The 25520-nt window shown below is 34.3% G+C and overlaps 1 protein-coding gene across 1 annotated transcript; it reads right to left on the bottom strand.

The window, feature by feature from the left end:
• Positions 1-23150: 23150 nt before the first annotated feature.
• LOC117072980 (ORM1-like protein 2) lies at positions 23151-23753 on the bottom strand. The gene has a single exon (XM_033193478.1). It carries the CDS (start codon positions 23692-23694, stop codon positions 23233-23235), a length of 462 nt encoding a protein of 153 aa, XP_033049369.1. The 5' UTR covers positions 23695-23753; the 3' UTR covers positions 23151-23232.
• Between the last annotated feature and the right edge of the window lie 1767 nt (positions 23754-25520).

Raw genomic sequence — 25520 nt, forward strand, 5'->3', positions numbered from 1 at the left:
ATTTTAAAAGTTAAGTTTGTCTGGAGATTTGTCAGGAACCAGCACCAAGGGAGATAACATTATGTCTTGAGATTGAAGAAGAGTAAGCTCAAAGAATTGCACAGATATGTCTTTGAAATGTGTAGATTAATAAGAATTATTTTAAAAATGGTGACAAAGTTTTCATTCAAAAGACCTCTCAAAAAATGCAGTAGCAAATCTCATCATAAAATGTGCAGAATTCTCTTGCCTTCACCATGTTGTCACCTCTAATATCACTGGGTGATGGATGAAAAAACATTCACGTTTGCTATTGATTTAGGACTCTGAGCTGTTTTCCAAGTCATTCAGCATTTTGTGATAGAGATAGCTAATGTTCCCCCAAATAGTTTATTGTTTTATTTTCCTTTTTAGGCAACCACCTACCAGACATTTGAAGAGCTCCTACTCTAGTAAATGAGATTGAAATTGCTTGCCTCAATCAATTTTATAATTTTGATTGTTGCAAATTTCTAAAAGTACTGAGTTTTTGTTGTGGATCAACCATTTCTCTTCCTGTGACTTTATGTAAGACAATTCTGTGTGTGTCATTTTCCTGTGCTCTGAAAAAGGCCACAATTTCTTGTCCCACAAATCTTACAAATGTTTGAAGTACAAAAATGTGTCTGATTGAAAAAAATAAATCATTGAAAAACTTAAACGCAATCTGAACATTAAACTTTTATAGTTATGAAAATTATGTTTGGTCCATGATTATTTTTTGTTATCTGGGCAGTTTTACTAATGACAGCCTGCTCTACTTTAACTTCAGCTTAGCTATGTCACTAAGCCAAAGAAACATGATCAGTACTTGATAGAAACTGTATGTGTGCTCAAATTCTTGTGATACAAAAACAGTATCAGGCAAAAATAAGATAGTCTATGAGTCAGGGGCAGAGATGCCCAAGACCATGAGAACACACCTCTTGCATTATTAGCATGACATGGATGTGAGACATAGAGTCAAAGGAGATCATTTCGGAGCTTTAAGATGTGACTCCCCCACTAGATTTCAGTTTGCATGGAGCTGGTAGTCCCTTTGTTTTGTCCAGTTTCTCCCATTTGGAATGGGTGTATTTACCCAATGCCTGTATTCCCATTGCATTTGGGAAGTAATTAACTTGCTTTTGATTTTACAGGCTCCTAGGTGGAAGGGACTTGCTTTCTCTAAGACGAAACTTTGGACTGTAGACTTTTGAGTTAATGCTGAAATTAGTTAAGATTTTGGAGGACTGTTGAGAAGGCATATTGTGTTTTGAAATGTGAGTACATGAGATTTGGAAGGGTCCAGGGTGAAATGATATGGTTTGACTGTGTCCTCACCCAAATCTCATCTTGAATTGTAGCTCCCATAACTCCCACATACCATGGGAGGGACCCAGTTGGAGGTACTTGAATCATGGGGGTGTGTTTTTTCCTGTAACGTTCTCATGATATTGAGTAAGTCCCATGAGATCTAATAGTTTTATAAAAGATAGTTCCCCTGCACATGCTCTCTTGCCTGCTTCCATGTAAGAGATGTCTTTGCTCCTCCTTCATCCTCCACCATGATTATGAGGCCTCTCCAGCCATGAGGAGCTGTGAGTCTATTAAATGTCTTTCTCTTTATAAATTACCCAGTCTTGTGTATGTCTTTATTAGCAGTGTGAAAACAAACTAATACAGTAGCCCAGGCTGGAGTGCAGTGGCATGATCTCTGCTCACTGTGGCCTCTGCCTCCCAGGTTCAAGCGATTCTCATACCTCTGCCTCCTGAGTAGCTGGGATTATAGACATGTGCCACCACACCCAGTTAATTTTTGTATTTTTAATAGAGATGGGGTTTCACCAAGTTGGCAAGGCCCCACCTCAGGTGATCTGCCCACCTTGGCCTCCCAAAGTGCTGGGATTACAAATATAAGCCACTGCATCCAGGCTAAAAAAAACCTTATGGCAACAAATTATGCAACTTTGAAAAAGTGGACATATGCCTAAAAAACACAGAAAATACCCTACTGACTTAGGAAGTATTAGAAAATCTTAAAGACCTTTAAACATAAATGAATGAAATTAACAAGTAAACATCTTTTCACAAATAAAATTTTATTCCCAGATTTCTTCACGGATAAATTCCGTCAAAGGTTTAAGGAATAAATACCATTATTAGATGAAGAATTGCAGATAATAGAGGAAATTATCTGATTTGGCTAATGTTGCTTTGATACTTAAGCCAGATAATGAATGCATAAAAAATCTATAGACCAATGTCTCTTATAAACCTACATGCAAAAATCTATAAGATAATATGGGAAACTAAATTCAGTGACACATAAAATAATTTACACACCATGGCCAAAAGGAATATATCTCAGGAATACAAAACTAGCTTTAACATTTGAAAATCAGTTAATGTAATATGCCACATTAACTGAATAAAGAATAACTATATGATTATATCAATAAATACACAAAAATAATTTGATAAATTTTAAAATCTTATGATAAAAATTGTCATCAAGCTACTAATAGAGGAAAAGGCCTTTAACCTGATCAAAGGAATCTAGAAAAAAATATTTAGTAACATCACATTTAAAAAGAAACAAAAAGCAAAGAATAAAAAAGAAAGCTATAATTAAACAATAAAGGAAAGAAAGAAGAAACAGCTTGAAAATAATTGCAATTATACTTTAAAAGTCTGTTTCCTAGTCTATCGTGTCTCATAAGAAGAATTTTCTTACCCTGAATAAAATAAATTATAATAATTGCATTCCTATTTATATAATAAGCAAATAATGAGGGAGTATTTAGCGTTAACAGAGAACTTCTTAACAATTTTGATTACAAAATATCTGCACATAGATTTTATGATTCAGAAAATGGGCAGAAGTGAGTTATCTTTTTGATGTTTGTTTTGTCATTCATTCAATCATTGGTTTACTCTAAAATGTTCACTCAACGACTGTGACAGTTCAGCCACTATGCTACTTTGATTAGTGTTGGTGACACAAAAGGAAATTTAGTAATTGTTCTTAACTTTTATTGTTCACAAACTATGAGGAAATAAAAGGAGAGAAGAAGGGAAGTCAAAAGAAGGAAAAGAAGCATAAGGGAAAAAAAGGAAAGAAAAACACAAAAAATATTGACAACTTACTACATTCCAAGTTCTACATGCTGTATATTCACACACTTTATTTAACTTGACTTAATTCCCTCTATCTTCCTATAAATTGCCTTTTTTTTTTTTTTAATTTTAGACTTGTAGAAACAGTCTCAGAGAGATTATGAAATGAGCCCTTAGTTATTCAGCTGGTAAGAGACAGATGCTTCCACTCTTTGCAAGATAAAAGGCAGATTTCCCAGGCATAAAAGTTGCCCTGTAAATATAGAGAGAACCTGCCAAATGCTGTGTTTATTAATACAAAGCTTGTGTAGAAGTGCTGTGGAGGTACAGAGAACAAAGCCTCTAATTCTGCATCAGGACCCAGTGGAGGGATACTCTGTAATAATGTAGAGAAGGATGCCCTTATCACCAGGCTCAGCTGGAGCTTACCAAGAGCACAACAGAGAATTAGTCTCAACAGATACTTTTTCCATACTAAGAGGAAGTACTATGTGAGATACTGAGAAGGAAGTGGGGGAAAAGACATATATGGTTCTTGCCCATATGGAGTTTGGAACTCATCGTGTATCATTTTTTTAAACTTTATTTTAATTTCAGGAATACACGTAATTTTTTTTCTTTTTACATAAGTAAACATGTGTTATGAGGGTTTATTGTACAGATTATTTCATCATCCAGGTAATAAGCCTAGCACTCAGTTATTTTTCCTGATCCCTTTCCTCCTCCCACCTTCCACCCTCTGAGAGGCCCCAATGTGTGTTGTTCCCCTCTATGTGCCCGTGTGTTCTCATCATTTAGCTCCCACTTATAAGTGAGAACATGTGGCATTTTATTTTCTGTTCCTGAATTAGTTTGCTAATGATAATGCCTCCTGCTCCATTTATGACCCTGAAAAGGACATAATCTTATTCTTTTTATGGCTGCATTGTATTTCATGGTGTATATCCACCACATTTTCTTTATCTAGCCTATCATTGATTGGGTATCACTTTGTCACCTAGGTTGGAATGCAGTGGCTTAATCTCAGTTTACTACAACCACCATCTCCCAGACTCAAGTGATCTTCCAACCTCAGTCTCTTGAGTAGCTGAGATCATAGGCATGGGCCACCATGCCCAGCTAATTTTTCATATTTTGGTAGAGACAGAGTTTCACCATGGTGCCTAGGCTGGTCTGGAATGCCTGACCTCACATGATCTGCTCACCTCGGCCTCCCAAAATGCTAGGATTACAGGCATGAGCTACATAGTTTATTTTAATCTATAATTATGATAACTGATACCAAAAAAAGTGAAAAAAATAGTTTATGTAAGACACTCTTGAGGTATGTGGCTTTAATCCAACTTAAGGGGATTAAGAAAATTTTTGTGACAGAAACAAAACTTGCCTTAGTCTTCAGGGATTAACAAGAATTAGTCAAGGAGAGAGGACCTGAAGTGTGGGTTAAAAAGGATATTCCAGGCCAAAAGAAGAGCAAGTGGAAAGTCAGGGAAGAAACAGAGATAAAAATATAATAAACATTTAGAATGAAATCCATATCAACTATATATATAACATATATAATATATAATATATAACATATTGTATATATTTTTATATATAACAGACATATTTGAACCATAATACTCTACAATAATGTGTGCTATGTAATGTGGTAGTTGCTCTAAAATAATTTCATTTCTAACACAACCCTTTGAAGAAAATATGCTATGTTAGTATTCGTGATTTCTGAGGAATTCTAATTATCTTCTGCATTATGTAGGGCTCAGTATCAAATTGAAGAAGCAATCTTACATATCAAGAGAGAAAATTAATTTTTAAAAAAGGTGGGTAAAACAAGAGCAGTAGTGTTAATGGTACCAAATTAAAATTATAAATAATATTTTTCTTCTACCTAAATAATCATTGGATATTTCGTTATTTACTAAAAAATATTCAATACTTGAGGCAAATACATATGGATGCTCATTGACTTTGCAATCTAATCTAACCTCTTAATACCTTGTTTTTGTTTTGTTTTTAATCTGTTTAATGAGTGTGGGTTTTACCTACCTCAAAAAGTTATTCTATGTGAAATACAATGTTTAATTTCTGCTGCCATTTTCCTACCATAGAACCTCATCATTCCAATCCTGGAAAACTGCGATGACCTTCCTTTTTGATATATATTCTTTGTCCTTCTAATTTAAACTATAATGTTAGAAAACTTCCTAAATATTTCTCTTATCAACTTATTTTATATTTCAAAATCCTATATTGGATTTCCATTGTGAGTAGAGTTATGCTTACATAGTTCTTTCTATATTTCAGTCTGTCTCTTTGTATCCAAGGAACCACTGTTCCACACCCAACCAGAGGTCTTTTTATCAGCTAAAGTTTTTCATCACACTACTGAGAACATACCATCAACATGACTATACTCACCAAAACACTGGCCTTGTCCTTATCATCATATAAACCCTATCCATTCTTCAACATACAACTCCAGTCAACCTTTTTATAACCTTCATGACAAGTTTTGAAAACTACTACAATCCACATTAATCTATACTTTCTTTGAAGGCCAAGACTATTGATTAATACATTTGATTAAATTAACTTAAGTAACAGTTTCTTTTGATTTCCTGTGCTCTACCCTCAGTAAATTTTAAGCTCCTTAAAGGCAAAGTCATATCATGCTTTTCTTCTAAATCATCTGCAATTGCAACTGCTGATCATCTATAAAATCAGTAAATATTCAGAGAATTATATGAAGCAAAATAGTTTTGTGCTAGAGTAAGTTAGGACACATGATACTATGACCTTCTCTCTGGAATGGATCATACCAGTTCTATAGGCCCAAAGGAAGAGAAGGGCATAGCTATCATAACCAAGTCTTTTCTTTCAATGGCTAAAAGTGTTGCTTTAATTTCCTGTGTTATTAGTATTCAGAGTAAACTAATGATCAGAATTTGTGATTTTTTAAAGTACAAACCTTGATCAAAAACAGTTGAGATATTTTTAAAATATCTCCTCTATCAAGAAGGCAAACCATAAATTAAGAATATAGAAAATTTTCCATAAATTTTGCCCTTTATGACAAGCTCAAATTTTTCAAAACAGCTGAAGAAAAAAGATTGTTTTCCTCTCCAGACCTGCTGCATGCCACAGTTACTATCTGTGAAAGAAGTGTCCCACAGAGTTTTACTTGCCATGGCAAATGAAAGAAATTTTGCCCTTGTCATCGTCTGACTTAGGGAGTTTAATCAAATACTCTGAACTAGTCTTTATAATATCTTACATGTTTCCTTCAAAAAGAATGTGAATAGAAGTATAACAATCACTATATCATGTCATATCATACACTATTATAGCAATTATTAAATTTTGGTAAGATTACCACCTGGCAAAGGAAAACCAATATAAATTTCAAGATGCATATATTCAGAGTCTGACTTTAAAAAATATAGAAGAAAAGCCCTATGACATTGATCTAGGTAATTAGTTTTTGAATACGACTCTAAAAACACAGACAACAAAACCAAAAATAGACAAATACAATTATGTCAAACACAAAACTTCTGCAAAGGAAATAACTAACAGAGTGAAGAAATAATACATGGATTGGGGAAAAACATTTGCAAACCATATATCTAATAAGAAACTATCTAATAAGAAACTAATATCAAAAATATATAAAAATCTCAATTCAATTAAAAAAATCCTGATTTTAAAATGGGCAAAGTGCCTGAACTGATATTTCTTAAAGGAAGACATATATATAGTCAACTGCTATATGATAAAATACTCAACATCACTAATCATCAGGGAAGTGCTAACTAACACTACAATGAGATACCACCTCAGACCTGTGGGAGTGATTATTATTAAAAGAAAATAAGCAAACACCAGAATATGTCAATTATTGTCAAGAACATAGAGAAAAAGGAACCCTTACACACTGTTGATCATATAAATTGGTACAACCATTACAGAAAACAATATGAAGATTCCTCAAAGAAACTAAAAATAGAATTACTATATAAACTAGCAATTCCACTTCTGGATACGTATCCAAAGGAATTCAAATCAGTATGTTACAAAGTTATTTGCCCTCCTATGTTTTTGAGATGTAATTCACAATAGGCAAGAGATGGAAGCAAACTAAGTTCTATCAATAGATGACTGGATAAAGAAAATATGGTATACATGCACAATAGAATACTACACAGCCTCATGAAAGAAGAAAATTGATTATTTCTGAAAACATAGATGAATCTCGAGGACATTATGCTAAGTGAAATAAGCTAGACAGAGAAAGATAAGTACTGTAAAATCTCACTTGTATGTGAAATCTAAAAATGTCAAACTCATAGAAGCAGGGCATAAAATGGTTGTGACCAGAGGATGAAGGGGAAAGGTTGAAGAAAGAGATGTTGGTAAAGGGGTACAAAGTTTCAGTTAGAGAGGAGGTATGTTTTAGTGACTTACTGTATAGCATGGTGACTATAGTTAATAATAATGTATTGTGTATTTCAAAGTTGGTTAAAATTTCACTTTTTTTTTTTTTTTTTGAGATAGAGTCTCGCTCTGTCGCCCAGGCTGGAGTGCAGTGGTGCAATCTCGGCTCACTGCAAGCTCTGCCTCCTGGGTTCACGCCATTCTCCTGCCTCAGCCTCCCGAGTAGCTGGGACTACAGGCGCCTGCCACCACGCCCGGCTAATTTTTTGTATTTTTAGTAGAGACGATGTTTCACCGTGTTAGCCAGGATGGTCTCGATCTCCTGACCTCGTGCGTGATCCGCCCGCCTCGGCCTCCCAAAATGCTGGGATTACAGGGGTGAGCCACTGCACCCGGTTTTAAATGTCCTCATCACAAAATAATAGTAAGTATGTGAGGTGTGGACATGTTCATAAGCTTGATTTAATTATCGCACAATGTGTAAATATATCAAGACATTACATTGTGCCCCATAAATATACACAATTAATATTTGTTAATTAAAATAAAATCTATAACAGAGGTTTATTGTTGACTTTTTATTTTTCTAAAACCATAAATTGGTTTTATCTGTTACCTTATTTAATTTAATCTTTCCATGGAAACTGGTAGGTAGGCATGATTACATCAATTGTTTTTTCTTTCTTTTTTTTTTTTTTTGAGACAGAGTCTCGCTCTGTTGCCCAGGCTGGACTGCAGTGGTGCAACCTCAGCTCCCTGAAACCTCTGCCTCTCAGGTTCAAGCATTATATTTTTAGACTATTAACTGAAATTTAGATTTGATGTGAAATTTGTCCAAACTCATGATATTGGAGAAAAGGCTCAAACACAGATCCTCTGCCCCAAGTATATTCTTTTTATTATACCAGTTGATAACAAACAATTATTATTATTACAATGACATCATTTCATATACTTATTATAAATTAATAACATCCAGTATCATATTTAATCTTACTAACTACACACATTCCTTAAACTTACGGAATCCAAGATATTGTATTTGAAACAAATATAAGCTGGGAAGTGTTTCTTCTTTGACATACTTGATTTTCATTAAAATCTTCCCCAAAATGTATGGTTACAAAAACACTTAATCATAACCGGACACATATATTTGGTATTTTTATTGTAGTATTTCTTTTCTTTTATGGTGGCAGAACTTTCATTAGCATTCCCTATAGCTCACAAATATATAATCTAAAAATATCAGAATTTTGTCAGTAGAAGTATTTAAAGGAATTTTAGGGTCTCTAATATTTTTTAAAAATCTGACTACAAAACATACACACATTTCTTTATTTTATAAACTGAAGTTCTAATGGCTTGTATATAGACCAGTTACAAGAAGAGACGTGATTTGTTTCAGCATGGAAATTATACACTACTCTCTTATGATTAATGTTGACTTGTCTCCTTGGTGATTTTGAACTATCTTTTATGAGTTTGGTTTTAAAACTGAGATCACAACCTTTGTATGGCTGAATCCTCCAACACTGTCCGTTATAGGTAAAGTCCAAATCACATGCATTTTTGTACTTGAATGTTCTACAAAAACACTCAGCATTTTATTATGCTTTCATTTTTTATAAGAATCAGCAGATGTACTGATGCTATGGGAGGGAATTTTAGGTTCATCTGCACCAAGGATTCATATCACGACTTACAAATTAAGACTAGAACACAGTGGAAACAACGAGTTTATGAGTTTGGGTGCAAAAATAGATAAGACGTGCAAAACTATGTGATTCTGTTTTGAAGGAGCAAATGGTAGGAAGATGTAACCATTTCAGAAGTATAGCGAATTTAATGGTGCCCCCCTGAAAAAAATTTTTCTTTGGAAACTGCAAACATGATCTTACTTGGTAAAAAGGGCTTAAAGGATGTAATTAAATTAATAATCTCAACATTCCATTAGCCACTCTTCATTGTTTATGCTTACATGGGAAGCAAGTACATTTTAAGGTAATAACTATACTAATAAATATTGTATGTATTATCATAAATAATAATTCTGCTATACTGCAATAGACTGAAAGTGTGTGTCCACCAACCCTAATCCCAATGTGATGGTATTTGAAAGTGGGGCCTTTGGGAGGTAATTAGGTAATGAGAGTGGAGCCCTCCTTGATAGAATTAGTGCTCTTCTGGGGAGAGGCCAGAGACCTAACGAGCTCTCTTTCTGCCATGAGATGATACAATGGGAAGTCAACAGTTAGCAACCTAGAAATGGCCCCCCATCAACCAACCATACAAGGACTCTGATATTATACTTACAGACTCCAGAACTGTGAGAAATAAATTCCTATTGTTTATAAGCCACCCTGTCTATGCCATTTTGTTATAGGAGACTGAACTAAGACCTTCCCTGATCTCATTTAATGCTCACAGTAACTGACAAGCCAATATTATTATCACTTCTTCACAACAGAGGAAATTGAGGAAAAGATATAATGACTGCCTAAGGCCATACAACTGGAAAAGGTAAAAAAATCAGGATTTGAATGTCGGTGTATGTTTTTCCATGGTCTTTGCTTTTAACTATTTCACACTGCTGCTTGTAGAAATAACATAATTAAAGACTAACTACCAATTCCCAATAAGTAATACATTTTACTAATCTGTCCATTTATCAGTTGATATCCAGAATTCCACAAACATCACAAGTGATGAGTACTTTTAAATATAGCAGGATAAACCTGGTTTGATCTAAATTATAAATTATTAGCCAAAGGGAACATAACTGAAATTTAATAAGACACTTTGGACTTGATGTTCAGTATACCCATTAGTTATTATTACACAGATCATATGGAGTACATATATTTTCAAAACAGCAAAGGTATTTCATTTGATGATTTTCAGTAGGTTTTTATGAAACATTTTATTGTGCTAAATAAATGAAGCACTATCTCTGTGGTCTTTCCTTTTGCATATACATATTCTTTTCTTTATGATTTTGAGTTTTCGCAAAAATGGCATACAAACAGATGGTGGGTTTTGAAACTTTTGCCTCATGCAGTAAATGTACCTTTGTCCAGATGGACATCAGGCTTCAGTGCCAATATTGTACCTTTAACATATGGACAAGAACATTTATGGCAGAACACACTATGTTCAGCTTTGTACTTCAGTGCAGATAATGTTTGATTGTTATCCATCATTAGTTTCTGTGGTCAGGGAATCGGGGAGCAAAAGATGATTAAATAAAATATCAGAAACACTATCTTCAAGTCATTTAACTGTGTATTTAGCAAAATCTTTCTTACCACATTATAAATTTCAGTTCTATGAATGTGGTTTTTAAAAGTTTTATTTATATAGAAGTTATATAGGCTGGGCACAGTGCCTCATGCCTGCAATCCTAGCACTTTTGGAGGCCGAGGCAGGCAGACCATGAGGTTAAGAGATCGAGACCATCCTGGCCAACGTTGTGAAACCCCATATCTACTAAAAATATAAAAATTAGCTGGGCTTGGTCGCGTGCACCTTTAGTTCTAGCTACTTGGGAGGTTGAGTCAGGAGAATGGCTTGGACCTGGGAGGAGTTTGCAGTAAGCTGAGATGGCACCACTGCACTCCAACATGGCAACAGAGTGAGACTCCGTCTCAAAAAAAAAAAAAAAAAAGGTAAAATATATTTTAAAAGTTAAAGTTATATATATATATAGTTTACTGATTAGAAGTCAACCTTTTTAGAGAGTTCCACAAGTTTTGCCAAGTAATATCATCATATAACCACCATCAAAATAAAGATATAGAACATTTCTATTACCCAAAATAGTTTGCTTATGTTATTTGTTAATATAATGAATTACATTATTGTTTTCAAATTTTAGACCAGTGTGCTTTTGGGGGATAAATCACACCTGGTCTTGAGATATTGGACTTTCTCTATAGCGCTGTGCTGAATTTAATTTACTTAAATATTTAGAATTTCTGCATCTATGGTCATACAGGGATCACTCTGTAGTATTCTTTTTATGCAATGTCTTTGTCTTATTTCAGAATCAGCCAATGAGGCCTCATAGAATAAATTGAAGAATGTCACATAATTTTTTAAATTTGTGGCAAAGGTTCGTGGGAAAATGGTATTTTCTCCCTTAAAAACATTTGTAGTATTCACCAGAAAAAAAGTTTCTGATTATACGTACTACGTGTTTAATAAATAAAAGACTATTTGAATTATCTATTTATGTGTTGGCTTTGATAATTTGCTTCTTTTGTGAAAGGAAATTAAATGTGGGGACCCCAAACTTATTTAGCCAAAGGGAAAAGTCAAGCTGGGAACTGAGTCATGCAAACCTGCCTTCACCTTTTGGTACCTAAATACAATGATTAGGAGATTAAAAACTAACTATCTTCCCCATTTTTTGCCAACAAAGAAATTCCCAGTGAGCTGTTAAAACTTAGCTGTTAAAACTTCTCCATGACAAGGCTAATTGATAGTTTATCTTTACAGGTGCAGTAACCCAGCCTGCCAGATACAAATGCATATCATATTGTTCCCCTACCCCATTTTGTCTGTATTATCTTATGTAAAATGTAGATTCCCCACATTTTTCCTTTGCTCCTTTTGTTTGAGTGAAAACTGTGGGCTTCTCAATATCCCGCCATTTCCCTTTTAAATTTGGAGTCCTCAAAATCATCTTCAGAAAAAGGCATAGACCTGTCTCCTGGACGAGTCCTTAACTTTGGCAAATAAATCTCCAAAAATGATTGAGACTTGTCTCATCATTTTCTTTGATTGATACTTTCAAAGAATTTTGCTATTTCATCAAAGTTGTAAAATTTATTGGTATGATGATATTATAACATTCCGCATTATCAATAGTTGTACAATTTATACTGATGTCATCTCTCTCAATACTGATATTGATATTTTGTGTTTTCTCTTTCCTACCAAACCATAATCAGTCTGACTGGAGGTTTTTCAATTTTCTTGATCTAAAAGAATTAGCTTTGGTTTAATTGATTATATATACATGTATATGTAAGAAGATATACAGAATCTTTGTTAACTTTCATTGATTTCCGATTTGTCTATGTTATTGTCTTTCTTCTACACACTTGGCTTTAATGTCTTATCTTTTCCTATATTTTAAGGTGTAAATTGAAGTTAATAATTTGAGATTTTTTTAATTTTTTTATATATGCATTTAGAACAAGATATTTCTCTGTAAGTACTGCTCAAGAAGAATCCTAAACATTTTGATATGTTTATTTCATTTTAATTTAGTTTTGAGATACTTTAAAATTTCCACTTCCACATGTTTTGACACTAAGGATTACTATGATACCAAATGGATATATACAACTAATAATTAGAAACTAAATAGCACAATGGCCAGATCTTTAAAACTACGTAACACAGTTTTTATTTTATTATTTATTTATTTATTTATTTATTTATTTATTGAGATGGAGTCTCGCTCTGACACCCAGGCTGGAGTGCAGTGGCGAGATCTCGGCTCGCTGCAAGCTCCGCCTCCTGGGTTCACTCCATTCTCCTGCCTCAGCCTCCCGAGTAGCTGGGACTACAGGCGCCCACCACCATGCCCTGCTAATTTTTTGTATTTTTAGTAGAAACGAGATTTCACCGTGTTAGCCAGGATGGTCTTGATCTCCTGACCTCATGATCCACCTGCCTCAGCCTCCCAAAGTGCTGGGATTATAGGCGTGAGCCACCGCGCCCGGCCCGTAACACAGTTTTTAAATTTCCAACAATCACTATTCACAATAGCAAAGACTTGGAATCAACCCAAATGTCCATCTGTGACAGACTGGATTAAGAAAATGTGGCACATATACACCATGGAATACTATGCAGCCATCAAAAAGGATGAGTTTGCGTCCTTTGTAGGGACATGGATGCAGCTGGAAACCATCATTCTTAGCAAACTATCACAAGAACAGAAAACCAAACACCGCATGTTCTCACTCATAGGTGGGAACTGAACAATGAGATCACTTGGACTCGGGAAGGGGAACATCACACACTGGGGCCTATCATGGGGAGGGGGGAGGAGGGAGGGATTGCATTGGGGAGTTATACATGATATAAACGTTATGCACATGTACCCTAGAACTTAAAGTATAATAAAAAAAAAAAAAAGAAAAAAAAAAAAAAAAGAAATTTCAATACCCATCTCTCAATAAGTAACAGAACAATTAGACAGGAAATTATTAAGAATAGGGAAGATTTGAACAACACTGTCAATCAATTTGACCCCATTGACATTTATAGAATACAACACTAATCATCAGCTAAATACATGTTTTCCAGTGCTAAATAGCACCAAAAAATTAAATTTTCTATTTAGTTTCCTAGATTGTGGATTGTTCCAGAGATTATTCTGTTGATTTCTAATTAAATCTCATTTTGCTCAAAGAACATATCATATTTGGCTGAAAAATCTGTTAAATTAATTGATAAATATTGTATTGCCCAGAATATAGTCTATTTGTGCAAAGAACAAAATATTTAGCTGTCACAGGATGGTGTGTTCAATAAATGTCAATTAGGGCCAAGCACGGTGGCTCCCGCCTGAAATCCCAGTACTTTGGGAGGATTAGGCAGGTGAATCACCTGAGGTCAAGAGTTTGAGACTAGCCTGGCCAAAATGGTGAAACCCCGTCTCTACTAAAAATACTAAAATACAAAAATTAGCAGGGTGTGGTGGTGGGCACCTGTAATCCCAGCTACTCAGGAGGCAGAGGCAGGGGAATTGCTTGAACCCAGGAGACGGAGCTTGTAGTGAGCTGAGATCATGCAATTGCACTCCAGCCTGGGCGACAAGAGCAAAACTCCATCAAAAAAAGTCCATTGGGTCAAATTGGTTGATAGTGTTGTTCAAATCTTCTGTGTTCTTACTTTACGTCTACTTGTTCTATTACTAATTGACAGAAATGTGTTATAATTTCAAATAAGATTGGTGCTTTTAAATTTCTTACCAAATTTCAATTAGTTTTTGCTTCATGTATCTGGATCTATTACTAGGTGCAAAAATTTTAGGGTCATTATGCATTCTTGATGAATTACTCACTTTCTCATCATGAAATTTGTTTCTTCAGCCTAGTAGTATTTTTTTTTTCTGAAATGCACTTTGCCTAATATTAAAAAAACCGCTTCAACTCACTTTTCATAGTGGTTGAGTCTTAATTTTTAGTACAATCTGACAATTTCTGACAATTTAGTAACCATTTATAGATTATTTATACTTAATTTGATTATAGATATGGTTAAGTTTAAATCTATCATCAGGATATTTGTTTTATATTTATACTTCTCTTTATTTCATTTTTTCTCTTTTTCTGTCATCTGAATTAATTGAATTTTATGTTGCATTATATTTCATTTCTTGCCATATTAGTTATAATTCATTGTTTTATTAATTTTGATGTTACCTTAAGATTTAGAGTATATATTTTTAATTTGTCAGGCCACCTTCATGATGTTCACATATAGTTGAAGAAAAATAAAATAGTATACTTCTACTTCTCTGCCAAATTTGTGCTATTGTTATGCATTTTATCATTAGATATGTTTGAAGCATCCTATTACACTGTTAATGTTTTTTATTTAAGCAGTAACTTATGCTTTCAAGAGATGTAAATAAGAATAATTACGATTTTTACTTATGTAGTTTCCATTTCCAGTGGTGGTCTTTTAAAAAATTAAATGCATACAGCCTTTTAATTTTTTTCTGCCCAAAAACTTTTTAAAACCTTTCTTGAATTATGGCTACTGGAGATACATTCTTTATGATTTTATACCTCTAAAAAATTGTATTTACCCTTTGTTTTTGAAACATATGTTTACTGGTCATAGTATGCTAAAATGATAGTTTATTTTTTCTTTACTACTTATAAAATGTTTCTCCATTGTCTTCACACTTGCAGTGGTTTCAATGAGACATTTACCTTTATTGTTGTCTCTTTTCTTCTGTATCTAACACTGTCTACTCTGGCTGTTTTTAAACTTTTTCAATTTGATTATTATATGATTTGATATGATTCTCATTTTCTTATATTTTGGGGTTCATTGAACTTTTTGGTTCTTAGGCTTATAATTTTAATCTAATTTGTAAGATCTTTGGCAGGAATTTCTTCAAAATATATACTTTTTTATTTCCTCTTTCTTCTCTCCTTCAGGGACTGTGATTACATGTATATTAAGCAACTTGAAATTTTTCTACATCTCACTGATACTGTACTCATTGTTTTTATTACTGTTTTTCTCTCTTTTTTCATTTTTAATATTTTCTATTGCTATGATATCCAGTTTCCTAACTTTTCTTCTGTAATATATGATTGATCATTAATTTTGTCCACTATATTTTTATTTTCAAACTTAGAGTTTTTATCACCAGAACTTCAGTTTGCATCATTTTATGTCCTTATGTCTCTATGTTTTGAATACAGTTATTATAACTAATTTTTCTTGTATGCTAATTAGGATGCCTATGTTAGTTCTGGATTAGTTTTGATCATATAGTTATAAGTCATATTTTCCTGCATTATTGAAGATCTGTAGTTTTTTTGCTGGATTCCTATTTATTTTGCTAGCATCACAGCATGTTTGTGTTTTCATAAATATTATTGAACTCTGCTCTGTGATGTAGTTAAGTTAATTAAAAACAGTTTAATCCTTTTAAATGACTTGCAATTTGCTAGTTCTGAGTTGAGCCCAAAAGCTTGGGGATAATCATTCTCCACTGAGTTAAAATTTCTCTATAAATTCTATCTAGTGCTCCACAAATCTTGACATTTTACAGTTGACTTGTGGAACAGGCACTATTCCAGCTTAGTTTGAATACCCAGCGCTATTATCTTTAGTTCTATCACATAGTTCTCTCTTACCCAAATGATTTATTCACACACGTGTGTTCATTAGCACTCAGGCAAATATTCAAGGGCCAATCTTTACACAAATATACAGGTCTCTATCTATGTAATCTAGTGCTACATCCTGCATACTCTAGATTACTAGGTTTTCCTAGAATCTCATTTTAATCTCCTGGACTAACAGAATGCATTGGAGTCTACCTGGGTTCTGTCCTCTCACACCACATACCAGGGCCATTTTTATAGCAATCCATTAGAGCTATTATAGGCTTCACCTTATTTGTTTTCTCTACATGTTTCTGAGATTATTGTCATTTTTGTCTTATTTCCTCAAATTGACCATGTTATTTTTTGTAAAAAAAAAAAAAAAAAAAGCTATTGATATCTAATAAATTTTATACAGAATATAGGCACAGAAACACTCACAAATGATTTAAATCAGAAAAACTAAAAACTATTGAAGTTACTGTTTCAAGTTACTGGAAATCTTCTATAACCTACATGTGTATTTTTGGTGCAATTAAGATTTTCTGTAAGAAAGGAACAAATTATTCACCATGAGTTTCAACTTATTTTTTTCAAAAGGATATATAGAAAAGCTTGTTGTTTATAGGTACTTGTTTTTTATTGAGAAAAAACTTCACATTTATCATGGCATTTTTTTAAGTTTATAAATATGTATTTGTTTATAATCTGAAAGATTTTTCAAATGTTCTATAACAGAGATATTTTGTTTCTAGTTAAATATCAAAGTTCCATCCAGACCATTTCTGCTAAAAAGATGTCACATTGATTATAGAAAGAGCAAAGCCTGTATCAATTATGATAACCCATCCTCTTAAGGCTTATGGCATGAGGTAGAATGATTATACTTTAGGTTACTCTAATTTAGATTATTTGAATGTACATGTTATTTGATATTTTTAAAAAATTATTAGCAATAGAACTATTGCAAAAGAATTTTGAAGAGCATTATCTCAATAACATAAAAGAAACTAAGCATATACCAGAGTAGTTGATTAATTAGAATGTCTTATTCCCTCTACTTTTTATAGAAAATAATTTTGACTTCTCTTTCCTTTTACTCTTGGTGCTTAAAAGATTCTGTGGAATTTTTTTTTTCTAAAACTGACTAATAGTAAAATAATTTATTTCTTAAATTTAAGGATAACAAAGCCATTTCAGTTGAGTTACTGATTGATTAGGCTCAGATTAGGATCCATGAATCTGTATTTTAAGAAACTTTCAAACAGAAATGTTTGTAACAGGAACTTGAGAGATATGAGTCTATTATAAAGCAACACCTCTTTATCTGTAGGATCTCAGATTAATGTGCATTCCTTAAGAGCTGGGTACTAAGCTCCATTCCCTTGGGAGTATAGACAAAGGTTTTTTAGCCAACAATAATATTTTGAAAAGCCTGAAGAACTATGTGATTTTGAGCAGATTACTCAAATCTGTGCAAGATGCAGACACGTGGTGACAACTATGGACAGAAAACTATTAGCTTCCTATAGCTGTCTGGGCCGGTAAATCTGATTTATCCTCTATCAGTCAAAAGGAGGAGAGAAAGTCCTGAAGTTTTCAGATGTTGGTTTCCTCTCTAAGTTTGCCATCTATGAAACTGTCAGGCTTAATAAAAATGATGTATGTTTATTATTGTAATCAAATTATAACAAATTTCAAAATAAAAATGTGTCATTATGAGTCTTGCATATTACATGGAATGCATTTGTGTACTCAAAAAAAAAAAAGTAATATAGAATCAACTTGGATCCAGCATTACACAGAGTAAGCAAATTGGCCCTTATAAAATGCATGTTTATATGAATGCACTGTCCTCTATCCAAAACTCATGGAGCCCAGTGAGTTCAAAACCCCAAATTTAGAATTTGGACCATGTAATCTATATTATATAATATCTCCATCTGTAGCTGGAATATTAGTTAGTGATTACATATACAAATGTTGCTGAAGTGAAACATACAATTATTCAAAGTAAATGGGAAAATACCCTATAAATATTTTAATGTCACTTTAAATCATGTTCTCTTGGTTTTCTTTCCCCAAAATAAGTTACGTGTCATTTACTTCCCTTCTAGAGCCTTTTGGACGTTGGGGTTTTTCATAAGGGGTTATGGACCTGTATCTGTGTCAATCAGGACTCTGTTATGAAACCTACTAACAATATATATTTGTACTGGTTACTTAATGTACTCTACCTATTTTATCAAAAGAAAATAAGACAGTGATCATATTAATAAAATATAGATCCATCTGTATAAAAATGTATGGCATATATTAGTAGAGGAAGAGAAGAAAACATAATTAAGGATTAGCACATATTAATGGAAAAGGGATGGAGCTCGATTCTGAGAAAGGCAAACCTGAGCCAATGTTTCTGACGCCTTGTTTTATCAGGATATCCTAGTTAAATTCCTCAGGAAACCAATGCTATCCTATTGGAGCCAACCCTTGGATCCTGTGAGATAGCATTAATAAAGTTGTTATCCTGAGAATTCCTGAAAAAGTTCCAGGTATAATAATATCTACTTGCCTCCAATTAAAGCTGAGTTGCTTAATACAGTGGCCCCCAACCTTTTTAGCACCAGGGACTGGTTTTATGGAAGACAAATTTTTCACACATGGGGAGCAGGAAGGATAATTTCTGGATGATTTAAGTGCATTAAATTTATTGTACACTTTATTTCTATTCTTATTACATTGTTGTGTATAATGAAATAATTATACAACTCCCCATAATGTAGAATCAGTGGGAGCCCTGAACTTGTTTCCCTGAAACTAGATGGTCCCTTCTGGGGGTGATGGGAGACAGTGAGAGATCATCAGGCATTCAATTCTTATAAGGAACATGCAACCAAATCCCTCTGACATGCAATTCACAATAGGGTTCACCGTCCAATGAGACTCTAATGCCATAGCCAATCTGACTGGAGGCAGAGCTCAGGCAGTAATGCGAGCAATGGGGAGTGGCTGTAAATACACATGAAGCTTTGCTAATTCACCCACTGCTCACCTCTTTCTGTGCAGCCCTGTTTCTAGGTTTCTAACAGGCCATGGACCAGTACCCGGGGTTGGGGACCCCTGGCTTAGCACGTTATTCTTCATTTTGCAGATTCTGAGAGGATACCACAAAATCCACATTTTCAAGGGTATGTGACATGGGGGGATGAAGGTGGGATCACAATTTATCTCTAGGAATAGGGAAAAGAGAACCCTATAGCCATGTAATGCAAGTAGTTCCGAAAGAGGCTTGCTCTTCTCCTTCATCAAGGGAGCATTAACAGCAATTTGCGGTGTAGGTCTTAGACAATGATTCTCAAAGTGTGGTCTTCAGACCAGCAGCTTTGCATCACTTAGTGACTTATAAGAAATGTACATTCTTGGACCCTACTTTAGACCCTCTGATTTAGAAACTCGGGGATGTGGCCTAAAAAAATCACTTTTGGCAAGCCTACAAGTCAATGTGATATTCTACTCCCTTTTACACTTGAGAAGGCCAGCAACTTGTTCTTTATCTCTCCTTCACACATGCACCAGAGGTGAAAGGCCCAGCCAGCCAGTTTAAAGTCTTCCAGGCCATTATTATTATTATTATTATTATTATTTTTGAGACAGAGTCTCGCTCTGTCAGGCAGACTGGTGTGCAGTGGCACGATCTCGGCTTGCTGCAACCTCTGCCTCTTGGGTTCAAGCAATTCTCCTGCCTCAGCCTCCTGAGTAGCTGGGACAACAGGCACCTGCCACCACACCCGGCTAATTTTTTGTATTTTTAGTAGAGACGAAGTTTCATCATGTCAGCCAGGATGGTCTCGATCTCTTGACCTCGTGATCCACCCGCCTCGACCTCCCAAAGTGCTGGGATTATAGGCGTGAGCCACCACACCCAGTGGCCATGATTCTTTCTACCTTTTGTGAAATTACCACTGCCATAGAAATTCTGAATAACCTCGCACAAATTTTGAGACTTTTGCTTATGAAAACAAGTAGGCAGGGGAAGATCTTAAGTCGTTTAAGAAGGATATAGGCAATGAAAAGAGAAATCAAGCTGACCTGTAACAGGTGGAAACTGTAAGGACATAACTGGGGAAAACATAGAAGAAAAATAATTTAATATGAACTGTAAAAAAATGAGTAAAATCACATATACAACATTTCTGTACCTAGAAAACACATTTACTAAATATTGACTATTACAATAAATTGATCATGAGATGGGGTCCTACTGAAACTATATGCACTTGAGTCAAAATATGGCCCCATCATATACACTTGTAAACCAAGATTCTCTATTCAAATATTTCTTAATCATTTTGCAATGAATTTTAATTTCCAGTGTATATTCTTGATCTTGCACAATATTACAGAAATTTCACAAACAACTTACATTTGGAAAGATCACCAGTGAGACTGTGATTGCTGTATAAAATATTTTTACTTTGTTGAACTAGAAAAGAATAAGCTAGCTCAGTTCCTTAAAATTTCATGTGATCTTAAATTTGAATTGTTTAAAAAATAGATGTCTATTTTAAAATTAATGATAAAAAGTCTTGAGGATTTAAAAATTCCATTTTAAATTAGTATTGAATTTGTAAATTTATATTGGGAAAAGTGGACATTTTTTTAAAAGCATAGCCAGAAACAAAGCATCAACAATTTTACTCATAAAAAAGATGTTTACTAAAGTTTAGCTGAAAAGTGAATATTTTTAAATTATCTCAGCCCAGTAGGGAGTAGAAGTTCTCAAATAGTGAGACGGTAGTAGTCCTAAGTATAAAGGTAAGACCACCACTGAAAATTTTCTTTTTAAAGAAAGTTGAGGATTAAAAATCATACCAAAATAATAAAACCAAAACCAAAACTAAGAAAAAGAAGTAGTACTTATAAATAGCATTTTACTGGAAAAGAATGTTACTCTAAAACAGTTTTCTCTCATATTCTATTACTCTCATTTTGTTCATAATGCTTCTGCTGAAAGTCTAGTTTGAGTGAAAGTCAAAATTATGCAAGTCAAGCTACCCAGTTACGTGTAACAACTCATCATTTATCCATCATTATCTAGGAACCGAGATTTCAAAGTTAAATTCTCCAGAGTCCCAACACTTTAAACAACCACAGGTAAAATATTTCTAAAACATTTTTTGTGCATGATAACATTGGCTAATGCTTCACAATTATTTCTCTTTTATGTAATATGACAATGCCTTCAAAAAAAATTCTGGCCAATGAATCAGTTCGCTGAATGTTAAACTAAGTCGGTATGCTGTGGTTTTTAGTCCTGTTATGATGATTTTAAACCTTTTCTATTTTGTCCTTTGCTGAGTTATCATTACTAACTGATTCATTGCCATAAATAGATAACCAGCTTCATAGGATTTAGTAAAATGTATATTTTCATGATAGGTTTTGAGAGTTCACTTGAAACTAAAGCATATAGACTTTTTATAATAACTCAGAAGTGCTCATTTTAGTGTTTTGAAGGATACTCAAAATATTTCCACTTATTTGCACATTATTCTCTTTTTTATGAGAAGTTAGGTTTAGGGCACTAGAAAGCTTTTGGATAAATAAATGTTAAAGTATTTCAAAGGCCCTAAATGAATTATATAAACACCTCCCAGAAATTTCAGTAATAATCAAGAAATAATCAATTTGGAATACTAATATGTCAGTAATAGTCTAGAAAATATGTATTTGAGTGCTTTCTCATTTAAACAATTTACTATATCCTGAAACTCAGAGTGAATCCATGACACAAAGTGAAGTAAAATTATAAATATATACAAACCAGCAAAAAAAATAAAAAATAAAAAATTCAGGTATTCATAACATGTCAGTTCTTCTTCAGTTACCTTAAAAGGGTAGCTGAAAAAAAGAGTTTTTATGTAATAATTCACTTGAGTTTGGGAGGCACAGATATGGTTTGGATGTAGGTCTCCTCCAAATCTTACCTTGAAATGAACCCTCCAATATTGAAAATGGACCTAGTGGGAGTTGTTTGGGTCATAGGAGCAGGTCCCTCAGGAATGGCTTGGTGCTGTCCTTCCCTTTGTAATGAGTGAGTTCTCACTCTGTTAGTTCACAGGAGAACTGGTTGTTTAAAGGAGACTGGCACATCGTCCTCTCTCTTTCTCTCACTTTGTGATGCACCTGCTCACTCTTTGCCTCCCATGGTAAGTAAAAGCTTTCTGAGGTCCTGACCAGAAACAGATGCTGGTGGCATGCTTCTGCTGCAGATTACAGACCTGTGATCCCCAAAAAACTATTTTTATTTTTATTTATTTATTTATTTATTTATTTATTTATTTTTGTTTTAAGTTTTATACATTAGGTCAGTATTCCATCTTCCTACCCCCAGCCTTATGAGGACAGCTCTCTGCCCTTCCTGCTGATTAAACTGCAGCTATAGTTGGAAAAAATTATTATAAGAAAAATACACAGCAAAACAGAGCTGGAAGGTCGTAGGTGTAGAAGATATGGAAAGATGTAATCACCGAACAAGCTGCCCAAATGGCTTCCTGCTATGGAGGAGAGTGATTTGGCCCTTACCTCACCTGCCTTCCTGATTCAAAGAAACTTGCCGCTGGCAGGACTAGGCCCAGGAGCCCCATTTGCCAATCTCTTCTCTTCTTGGGAGTCTGGGAAAGGTTGTATAGTTCTCACGCTTTCAAGGTGTAGAAGACAGTATGGAGAATAAGAGAAGGATGTTTTATAGTCCTCTGTTTCACTGCCTTCCCCATGCCCATGGAGCTGTCCCAAAACCCATCCCTCAGTATTTGTTGATGCCAAAGACACGAACCCCATGGAACTGGGGCAATCTCGGCAGCAGTACACTGAGCAATGAGGCTGTGTTGATGAGGAAGTGAGCAGCATCATACTTGGTATAGAAGCTGGTCAGGTGATAGAGCACAATAGGAGAGATGCTGAGGAACGTGCAGGAGGAGGTAAACTGGAGCCCATAGTCCATTTGCTCCCAGTGTGTCAGTAGCCGAGCCTTTCCTTGGTCAGGAGTCTCAAAGGGTGTCCCTTTCACCGTATGAAGGAAGACATACATAGCCAGGTTATGGATGACGTTGGTCAGGGTCCAGAAAACAGGAATGCTGAAGAAGGGGATGCTGAGTAGAACCACATGCAGCAGTCCTACCAAGATGATGTAGGCCAGCCAGATGCCTCGGCTATTCATCACTCGAGTGTTGGGGTTTACTTCGCTGTGTGCCACCCCCACATTCATCCTGCCAGCTTAGATCCCCGTCCCGGCTACGGGCGCAGCGCCGGCTACCACACCTGAAGTCTCCAAAAAACTATTTTTAAAGTAAATTACCCAGCCTAAGGTAGTTCTCTAGAGTAATGCAAAACAAACTAACACAAGCACCAAACTTCTTAGGCTTAAGACACAGACTTTCTAAAAGGCTGGGACCTAATTATAGGGTTATATAATGCTTCCTCTCAAGTGTTACCACTGAATTAATAGGAAATCTGTAATTTACTCAATTTTTCCGTAAACCTAGAACTGCACTAACGAATAAGGTATATTAATTTTATCAAAAGAAACAAAGCACCATACACTTTACTCCAGGATTTATTTAGAACACAGAAAAAAGGATCTATGAGAAAAGCAGAGCTGTGAACATACATAATATACATATGAGCATTAACATAACATTTAGAGGGAGTAGTCTACATGACACACACATTGCATCTTATGGCTCCTATACATGCAGCCCATGGGTTAACAAAGAAAATTACTTTGTACTTTTAATGTATTTTGTTGTTCATTTAGCTGTAAAGAAGAGTGCATAAAAATCTTTTCTCTGTTCGAAGATAAGAAGTTTGGAACTGTAAGCTAAAATGAGGTTTAGTAATTATTTGGAGATTTGGATATTTATATTCTCTGTCTCCAGTGAATAAAATATATATGTTTTAGTGCTCTAAATAATGAAAATATTGAGTTTATTTGTTGCCTGTCCTTTGCTATTTTGCATGAGAACACTCTCATTTAAAAGCCAGGCAGCAGACAATTATAGAACTTCTATATTGAAATCAAAATATTCAGGCACTAGTACCTTTCATAAATCTGTTTATTTTCATGCAGAATAGCTTTATCCAGAACTCCATATAAATAAATACTATGAAAGCACATATGCTTCGGACTGAAAAATAAAGAAAACTATAATAAAACACACTTCCTCAAGAGTCACCACTATCTTCAGATTTAAAAATTGTTATATTTATTCACTTACAGGAAAGAAAGAAGAAACAGGACAGAATACAAACAAACAAAAAGAATTCCCTGATCCTTAATTTGACACAGACAAGTAACTTTTACAATTTTTTGGAGGATATTATATCCATTCATTACTGCAAAATAAAATTGGTTCTTTAGGAAAAATGAATTGTGCTCAAAAGCTTGACAATCCTATTTAACACAATAAAAAACTTCGTATTAAACCAGTTCGGGTCTTTCCAAAGAAACTGAGATAAATAGTGTGAAGTCTTAACTATTTATTTGTGGTGCTCCTAGAAAAGGAAAGAGGACATTTGCTGGTCACAATCACAATGACTGATGCTTGTTTCTTAGCTCAGCTGTAAATGAGCTAAAATGATCGCCAAAGAGTAAATATCCCACAGAAGCCACTGGGTGTAAGGTGCAGACATGAGGAGAGAGGTAGGACATCTCAAATGGAGACAGAAGGTTTAAATCAGCAGAGCATTTGGTCCCATCAAATACTAATTTAAGGTATTAATCTAAAATGTTTATAAGACAAAGGTCAGTCCTAAAATTTTGCAATATAGAAGGAAAGAAAATGTTATCTATATTCCAGGTAACACTTGGGCTTTGAAGAGTCTAATTTAGCTTTTTAAGTGGCTACTGAAAAATATCTCCATCTATCTAGATTATTCCCTTTGTTCTGAGACGTGACGGTACTGGATAAACTTAAGAAAAACAGGATGTTGAAACATTTCAAAAACCTCAAAATGTATTAGATGAATATATCCTAGATATTTCAAAAATGGTCAAGATATAATAAAAGTTTGCGATCATCTTGGCTCATCCAA

Source organism: Trachypithecus francoisi, unplaced genomic scaffold (assembly GCF_009764315.1).
Source record: "Trachypithecus francoisi isolate TF-2019V2 unplaced genomic scaffold, Tfra_2.0 Lachesis_group4, whole genome shotgun sequence".
Taxonomy (NCBI): domain Eukaryota; kingdom Metazoa; phylum Chordata; class Mammalia; order Primates; family Cercopithecidae; genus Trachypithecus; species Trachypithecus francoisi.

Excerpts from the sequence above, each read along its gene's own strand:
- LOC117072980 (XM_033193478.1), bottom strand. The coding sequence starts at position 23,694 with ATGAATGTGGGGGTGGCACACAGCGAAGTAAACCCCAACACTCGAGTG.